Genomic DNA, 8,271 nt, shown 5'->3' with positions numbered 1-8,271 from the left:
TGTAGAGACACGAGCAGTCATTGTGGCATTACACGAAGAAGGTTATTCATCGCGAAAAATTGCTTCTAAATGTGATGCAAACTGCAGCCATGGGAGCGTTACAAAGAAAGCGAGGTGAACCTAAACTTTTGACCGGTAGTGTATATGTTGTAGTATGGTAATATGGTAAGGGAAAAAAATAATAATGTGCTGAACTCACCAGTGAAGGCAAGAGAGAAAAGATGTGGTAGGTTGTTTGGGACGAGTCCCCGAACTAATAGTATATAATCCAAAATTCCAAAGATGGTCCTTGTCCTGGCCGCTAGGGTACGCACTAACACTAGTTATACACACAAGTTGTTATCCACAAGGGCACTGAGTTCAATAAGGGGTAAAACTTGTCATGATTCTCAATTGGTTTTTACTACTCGGCCCTACGGCGAGGAAGACAAGATAGCCCCTAAGGTATCTTGGCTAACACAACGCATTTCCACTAAGTTCGCCTTTGACTCAAAGTTTTATGAAAGGTAAAATGTGACTGGTTTTGATGTGACTCCTAAGAAGACTGACTAATTCGCTGCTCGATTCCAGCTCGAGGAGCGTCAGGGCCCAGAGAAGGGATGGAAAACTGCTGATTCGGTGCATTCTGGAATCGTGGGACCAGCGCGGATTGTTCTTGGTTCCCGCGGTCTTGCCACGTTATCGGCACGTACTTTGGAGCTCATATTTCTAAAGTTCTCTGATTCGTGCAAACCTATGCTACTCTCTCTCTTACACTCACTGGTGGGTTCCCATGGGAACATTCCGTACAGGGACCGTTCTCATGGACTTACAATCCTATGGTTATTACTATCTTATTTCTAACTTATACTAAGGAGGAGCTAGATGCGCGTAAGACCTGATCATGATTGAACCATGTCGCTCGCAAAAGAATAGGGCAGGGGCGTTTGGTGGAATTTTAGGGGTGTAGTTGCGTCGGACGTAGCATCTCCCTCCTTGGATGGAACATCGCCAGTAGGTGATGCTTCCCTGCTTCCCTCGTTCCGTGATCGTTGTTTTACTTTGCCGTGGTACTCGAGTTGTATAGGGACATACACGGTGGGTTGATGGTGATATTATAACATTGGCCTATCATTGGTCCTACTGTTCCCTTGCTCCCCTCGTCTTCGAGAGATTACACGCGTAATCTCCGTTCTCGACGCTTAATCGCAGGCACCACCGCGAATGTTGAGCATGCGTTCTCGGAATTCAATTGCTGACGTTGCATTATGACCCCGGTCCGTGCGGCGCCCTGATCGTGATCGTCAGTCATGCCTATGATTTCCCTGAGAGAGTTGGTAAGTATTAAGATTTACAACACTCCTTTCCTATTGTGTTTTACCGCGTGTGTTTCAATTCCGACTCTTTTCAGGCCCGCCGCGAAACTTCGCGGGATTTCATGCAGAAAAGGCGAACCCGGGTCGTTGGTCGATCCCCGATTGGGTCGAGGAGTTCCCGAGTAATCCCGAGGGCGCCGATGCATTCGGGCTCTGGGGGTTTTTCGAGGCCCCCTGGCACGCGGGCGAGGACCGGGAGCAGTTGCTCTTCCTGTCAGTTGTCGGTGGGTGGTGAGTGTTATCCTCTCGCGTTCGTCTATTTGTTCCACAGACGGATTCTTAATGTATTCCTGTCTGATTGCAGGAACTGGTGGGTGAAGGAGGCAGGAACTTCCCGGTGGGAGTATAGGGGGTTCCTGGCCGATCGCTGGGGAAAGCTGCCCCACCCCTTCCTCCCACTCTAACTAAATAATTATTAGAAACATTATTCATTAACAGGTAGGTATTACCTGTTTCACATATTTCATTTCTTTCTATATTTCAATTACCTTCATTTTCGTATGCAGCTGTGCTATCCCACGCACAAGATAATTCGGCGTCTGCATGTGGTGCTGTCTCACTAACTAATTTTAAAACTGGATCAGATGTATCAGGCACACAGGGAGCCCCTCCTGTGAGCAATCTTTGTTTCTTCAGCTCCGTTGTTTCACGTCTTTTACTTAAAAAAGTTATCTTTCTTATAATATCATGTCATAATTGCTTTGAACACAATAAAATATTGAAATATCACAGCCGTCAGACAATAAAAAAGTTCTATCCATTGCTTTAAATTTGCCCATAATTTTCTCAGTTGTTTCTCTGTGCGTATACTAAGTCCCCGACTATTAAAAGCTTTTGTAATTTGTATCGATGCGTCAGATTTGTCTTTGACATTTACTGAACCAGTTTCTTTATTTTCAATTATTTCACGATAATCGTTCACAAGCTGAACTAATAAAACCTTCTCCAACTCTGTATAATGCTGCTTGGTCCTCGTATCACTCAACTCATTTTTTATTTCCATGTTCCACATGCAAGAAGTTTTCAACCGGAATACATATGTTTATCATTTGTTTATCATTTGTTTATCATTTTATTCAATTTTATTAAACTCATCCATTGACTATATACGTATATATGATTGTAGATACTCCGTATAGTCAGTTACGTGGGCGATCACATAAATCTAAAGAAAGTCCCTAGAAAACTTTCCCTCAACTGAGGGCACCTTAAAAACTGCCTATGAAATGCAATTGGAACTAAGGGTTCCTTTAAAGTTGAGAGCCCTTCATGAAGGGCAAACTCAACCTCAAGTTGAGGGACGACTATGAATACGGGCATAAGACATCGTTTAGATTCTGTTACATGTGGTGCTATCAACGATTCCTCGAAGCAACCATCCAAATATTCAAATTCATAATCTATGCCCTCTTCTTTGTCCTCCTGATTGTTATCTGCAAACAAATAATCATTACAAGAATCATTCATGAACAGGTAGGTATTATTCGCATCTTTCATATATTTTTATTTTGTAATTACCTTTATTTTCATATGCAGCCTTGCTATCCCAGGTGCAGGGTAATTTCACATCTGCACGTGGTGCTGCTTCATTTACTAGTTTTAAGATGGCATCACATAAATCAGGTACAGGAAGACCGCCTTCTGTGAGTATACTTTCTCTTCTGAACTCGATCGTTTTTCGTCTTTTCCTGAAAAAATGGTGTTTTCTTATGATATGATAAAAAATTATAGAGTAGAGTTAATAGTTTTGAACACATCAAAAACATTCAGAAAAAATAGTCATGCAAGGCAAAAAACGTATCTGTATAATTACTTTTGTTTTAAATTTTCCCATAGTTTCCTTAGTTGTTTTTCCGTGCGTATGCTGAGCCCTTGACTATTAAAATAATGCGCTATCCGAACCCACGCATCGTTTTTTTCTTTCATATTTAAAGCACCAGTTTTTTATTTTCTACGATATTTCTATGTTCGTTCACCAACTGCACCAATAACATTTTTTCCGCCTCTATATAGTGTTGTTTGCTACAAGTTCAGTTCTTTGCTGCCATGATAAAACTTAAAAAAACTCGCCAATAATTAACATATGCACAAAATTTTCATCCAGACTATTGCAAACTATTGTATATACATATCATATGACATATAACGGACATAGAAAAGTGTGATATCGAGTATAGACAAAATGAAAGCAGAGAAATGTTGTGATAACTTTTGACATTAAAGACTCTGATAAAGCAGCGGTACATGTCGAGAAACTGTAATATAGGTCATTTCTACGCGAGATACGTACATTAACATAGTATACAGTAACCGCTTAAAATAGAGGCTTAATTTTTGTGTGTGCAAGATTAAACTATTAACAAAATTTTCAGTGCAGCTTATTGGATACATTCACTTTTTGACGTTTATCGAGTTTACATAGTTCAGTGACTGATAGTTCAATAATACATGTTTTCGTAAAGACTAATCTCCAATCAATTTTTCTTATAATTATCATTAGATTTATTTCTATTGAAAAAATAACAACGTTAAGAATGGCTTATTTGATTATGAAGGCTTCAGGTGCAATAAAATTATTGAGTTCAGACTTATTGATATTATCTTTTATAAATAAAACAGTAAAAGTGATTAATAATATTAGACATCAGTCAGTTTGACTGTTAAAAATATTCGCTATTTGATATTTTCAAGTTACTCAATATTATTTTTGATTTCTGAAAATTGGACTGATATATGCACGTGAATTAATTATATAATTTTATTATGTTTCAGAATTGTTTGTTGTTGATAACTTTATGGTGTTACGATTAGAGGATGAAGAGGAAATGAAAATCGATCTAGAGTGGCTGCGTGATCATTGCAGGTAAATAATATTAATTGCATTAATAATAATCTCTAAATAAGCGTGCGAATTTTGTATCACTATCTTGTGCTTTTGATAAACGTAGATTTATTCCTTGATAAAACCTTAGAAAGTGAAAAGTAAAGGTGCAGTCATGTATTTTCAACGAAGTGCAGGCAACTGGCGGTAAAGTTTAATTTAATTTAATTTAATAATTATTATGATTCAAATGCTTAATACTCTAATACTCTTTTTATAAATTGAATAATTACAAAATTAAGTGGACATCGATTATGCAAGTTATACTCAAATGTATTAAATGTATTGTCTAATGTAAAATTTTATTTAAGGTGCAGTTTATGCTTCAACACAATGACACATCAACGGAAACTGACTCTTCTGGATTTTCCCTCAACTATACGACCGGATAGTTTCAAAGTTTCTAATGGAAAACTCGATGTTACATGTAAGTAGCAATATTTCTTTTGGACTACTGTTAATTTGATGCTAAATAGAACTGACCAATACAAGTTTTTAGTATCTAAGTTGTCTCGATCTGACTTCTTAGTTGTGAATTTTCAATGTATTTATGATCTCTCTGGTCTCTGACCTGATAAATATCTTAAAAGTCCATATCAATCTCAGTGTAGAGACCGGGCAAAGATGATTGAAACTAAATTGTAGACTTTATGGTCTTTTTCAAGTCTAATATTTCTATAGTGGCTTTAAAAAATTTTCATATAAACCACTGTGAGATTGAACATGTTTACTATTAATATTAGCTGCTCTTTATTCTTAACCTTGTCTGAATGCTTTACCAAAAAAACATTATACATATGTATATGGCATTAAATCAATGTCTTGATTTTAATTTTACTTACGACTTTTAAATCGTTAGGGAATGACGGTCATGACTCAACCTATAATATTAACTGGCTCAAAAGAAATATCAGATATGAAGGTGATGATACAATTGATACACGAATCCCATGGACCAATCCACCCAATATGGAAGTAATTGACTACGAAAGCTTTATGAATGGTGAAAATGGTGTAATTGCCATCTTGAAGTCTATATTACAGTTCGGAATTGCAATGATTGTTGGAGTATGTTTCTTTTTCATATAATTTATCAAGTCATTTATATTTTATGCTTATTGCATGTTTCCTCCTTGAAAATGTATACATTAAAAACTAATTTCTATTACAGGCGAAACCTAATCTGCAAGTGACTGAAGAAATTAGCAAGAAGATAGGACCTGTCCAAAAAACATTATTTGGAGAAATGTGGGAACTTAATCACGACCTTACTGCCGTATCTCATAAAGATAGTGCTTATACTCATGACAGCCTTGATGTCCACACTGATAATACTTATTGGAGTGATGCAGCCGGGTATGATAACAATTATTACAACTCGGTAGCATTTTCAGTTTTATTTATGAAGATGAAAATAAATAGAAATCAATGTCTATTGTTATAATGTATTCTATTAAATAATTTAGCAGAAAACAAGAATTTTCAGAATTCGGATTTGAAAAAAAAGTAAAGAAAAAGAATTAATTTCGAAGAAAGGTTTTTTTTATTAAAAACCGTTCATCAAACGATTTTCGGTCAAACGTCCAAACTAATAAAAACTATAATATTATTTGACAGTTAAATCAATTTTTTATGAACGATGTACATAAATTTACAATGAACAGAAATGTACAGATGTACAGAAATTGCAATGCTAGGCTGAGAACTTTATATTATAATATTTAAAAAAAATTATTAAGTTTGCAGATATTCCACTGTTACAAACCAGCTGATAGTGGTGGAGAAACACTTTTAATAGATGGTTTAAAAATTGTTGAGGATTTGAAAGTAAAACATCGAGCCTGTTACGAAAGGCTATGTAAAACTCCTGTTTCAGCAACATATATCGAGGATGGACAATGTCACGAACACGTCGATCCAATAATTAAACTTCATCCTGTTACAAAAAAACTTTTGCAAATACGGTAAGGTTTTTAAGATGACATTGTGTCAATACGATCTTAATAGTACTTTGCGATACGAGTACGAGAAAGCGAACTTTATAGGCAGACGGTGAGTGTAACAAACTTCACGACCTGCGTATAATGTTCGCTTTATTGTACCAGTATCGCATAATATTTTCTGTAACGCATGCATTAAAAGTGTTACTTTTTGTGCCTCCAAAGTGACAGGCACATCTCCTCATTAGAGGAGGCAGCCACAATGAAAGCAAGGAAGGCCTCCAAAGTGAATGCATGTCATGACAGCGCTCGAAAATAAAGTAAAATTGGGCCGGTATGCGCATGCGCAGCATTTTTATCGCATCTTTAGTTATAAAGCGCCACTTACGCCACACTTTGGAGGCACGAAAAGTAACATTTTTCATGCAAGAGTTACATTAAATAAATATAGGTTTTTCACAAAGCCATATTCAATACTATGCACATGCATTCGCAAACGTTTCTTCTGTTTTCATAGCTACGATCATTTCAATTTTTTAATTTTTGTACTGTACGTGTTCAACTAAATCTTTTACCAGTTTTCTCTTAATTCTTTTGTCTACTCTTTTACACTTGCATATGCGCTCTAGAATTTCTTCTTTTTTTTTCCTTTCCACTTACTTTGGAAACTTTCTTTCCTAACTCCTACTATCTGCCCTCCCGTTGCCCTACCTTTCTTACATTTTCTCACTACCAATTTCATTACACCCACTTGCAGCCTTTATAAAATGATGTGAGTTACCTATTTGTGATGCACATTCTACTTCAACCACGACATGTCAAGAGTGTGCAAAATAATTAAATATACCTGTTTGTTTATATGCCACTATATTATTATAAATAAAAGAAAAAGTAACTAAAATAAAAAAAACTGAATAATATTTTTTTACCTACTATCTTTACTATTGTTTATAATAAAAATTGTTTAAATCAAGGAAAGTACAAACTATATTGTTGATGATTTATTTAAAAGTCAAGTTACATGAATACTTTAATAAATGATCTTTCTAGTGTGTATAAACCCGGCTTTCATACATAATGACCTAAGTGAGTACCCGGGTACCCGGTCATTGAACGGAGTATCGACTTTGATAGTTAATAACTTTTATTAAATGAATGAATTAAAAAAATTTTGACGAAAAACTGACGTCAAACTACTTCAACTCTGGGGATCCGAGCGTTCAAAAAATTGTTTTCAGGGGAAGTTAACAAATTCTACATTGCAAACTGAAATGGATACCCGGGTAGCTGGTTATTGACCTGACGGTTAATATAAAACGTAGAGTCAACTTACAAATCACAGCTCTTGTACAGCGTTTGGGGAAAATTCGTCTAAAAGAATTCGTCTTAAACAATTCGTCTAAAGCAATTCGCCTAAAACAATTCGTCTATTCACCATTCATTTAATCGCAATTCGTCTAATCATAATTCGTCTAATAACAATGGTCTAATAACAATTCGTCTAATAACAATTCGTTTAAACAATTTGCTTATAGCTTAGTTTAAAGCTCATACTGTGTTATATGGTTGGATTCGTTTGGATGCCGACTACAATGTTTAAAGAGAAGAAATATTCTAACCTAACCTAACCTTTTTTTGGTGGGGGGAGGGGAAATCTTACATGAGACACCCCAAGGTGGGCTAGTGTCAGATTCTTACTTATTAAAACCCCTCCCCCCATCTTCTGAGGCAAGGTGGAACCGCGCGAGCATTACTTCGCCCTGCCTCATGTCTTTAGCTCTTTACCTCCTCGTTAGTCTGGAGCTCCTTGTGGTGTTGCTATTCTCTGATCTTCGGGTTATCTCCTCCTCCGCTTTCTTCGCCATCACTGTTCTGGAGAAACTCCTAACGGCTTCCCATCGTTCGGTGGATTTCAGCATAGCCCTACCAATGTCCCGTCCATTTTCCAGTTTACCTGTTGTAGCTTCTAGTGTTTGTCTCTTGAGTGACCACCTCTCGCAGCTACGAATGGTGTGTCTGGCATCATTTTCTTGGTTGCCGCATTGGTGGCATTGCATATTGCGTTCCTTACCAATCCTGTGTAGGTATCTACCGA

General features: G+C 36.6%; 2 protein-coding genes across 11 annotated transcripts; one reads left to right on the top strand and one right to left on the bottom strand.

The window, feature by feature from the left end:
• Positions 1-369: 369 nt before the first annotated feature.
• LOC107272779 (trimethyllysine dioxygenase, mitochondrial) lies at positions 370-6,937 on the top strand. 9 transcript variants are annotated; one of them, XM_025090067.1, is made up of 9 exons: positions 370-1,316; positions 1,391-1,586; positions 1,660-1,793; positions 2,892-2,978; positions 4,128-4,218; positions 4,548-4,663; positions 5,096-5,304; positions 5,408-5,592; positions 5,976-6,937. In XM_025090067.1, the coding sequence occupies exons 4-9, from the start codon at positions 2,960-2,962 to the stop codon at positions 6,202-6,204; spliced, it is 849 nt and encodes a 282-aa protein (XP_024945835.1). In that variant the 5' UTR covers positions 370-1,316; positions 1,391-1,586; positions 1,660-1,793; positions 2,892-2,959; the 3' UTR covers positions 6,205-6,937. The 9 variants fall into 9 exon arrangements, with proteins under 9 accessions (XP_024945835.1, XP_024945834.1, XP_024945837.1 ...); XM_025090069.1 differs by lacking the exons at positions 370-1,316; positions 1,391-1,586; positions 1,660-1,793 and adding exons at positions 2,768-2,828; positions 4,328-4,383 and having other exon boundaries at positions 2,892-2,998; XM_025090066.1 differs by lacking the exons at positions 370-1,316; positions 1,391-1,586; positions 1,660-1,793 and adding an exon at positions 2,690-2,828.
• Positions 2,231-3,314, bottom strand: LOC107272780. 2 transcript variants are annotated; one of them, XM_025090071.1, is made up of 3 exons: positions 3,169-3,314; positions 2,874-3,061; positions 2,231-2,788 (listed from the first exon to the last, which is right to left on the bottom strand). In XM_025090071.1, exons 1-3 carry the CDS (start codon positions 3,279-3,281, stop codon positions 2,511-2,513), a joined length of 579 nt encoding a protein of 192 aa, XP_024945839.1. In that variant the 5' UTR covers positions 3,282-3,314; the 3' UTR covers positions 2,231-2,510. The 2 variants fall into 2 exon arrangements, with proteins under 2 accessions (XP_024945839.1, XP_015605754.1); XM_015750268.2 differs by having other exon boundaries at positions 2,874-3,043.
• Positions 6,938-8,271: the final 1,334 nt, after the last annotated feature.

Source organism: Cephus cinctus, unplaced genomic scaffold (assembly GCF_000341935.2).
Source record: "Cephus cinctus unplaced genomic scaffold, Ccin1 Ccin1_scaffold1250, whole genome shotgun sequence".
Lineage (NCBI taxonomy): Eukaryota > Metazoa > Arthropoda > Insecta > Hymenoptera > Cephidae > Cephus > Cephus cinctus.
This window is presented reverse-complemented; position numbering and strand designations above follow the sequence as displayed.

Coding starts and splice junctions, on each gene's coding strand:
- LOC107272780 (XM_025090071.1), bottom strand. CDS start 3,281: ATGAAAGAAAAAAACGATGCGTGGGTTCGGATAGCGCATTATTTTAAT. Junction 3,062..3,168: donor TGGGAAAATTTAAAACAAAA/GTAATTATACAG, acceptor TCATATCATAAG/AAAACACCATTTTTTCAGGA. Junction 2,789..2,873: donor GGCTGCATATGAAAATAAAG/GTAATTACAAAA, acceptor ATTTGTTTGCAG/ATAACAATCAGGAGGACAAA.
- LOC107272779 (XM_025090065.1), top strand. CDS start 3,890: ATGGCTTATTTGATTATGAAGGCTTCAGGTGCAATAAAATTATTGA. Junction 3,936..4,127: donor AGGTGCAATAAAATTATTGA/GTTCAGACTTAT, acceptor ATTATGTTTCAG/AATTGTTTGTTGTTGATAAC. Junction 5,305..5,407: donor GAATTGCAATGATTGTTGGA/GTATGTTTCTTT, acceptor TTTCTATTACAG/GCGAAACCTAATCTGCAAGT.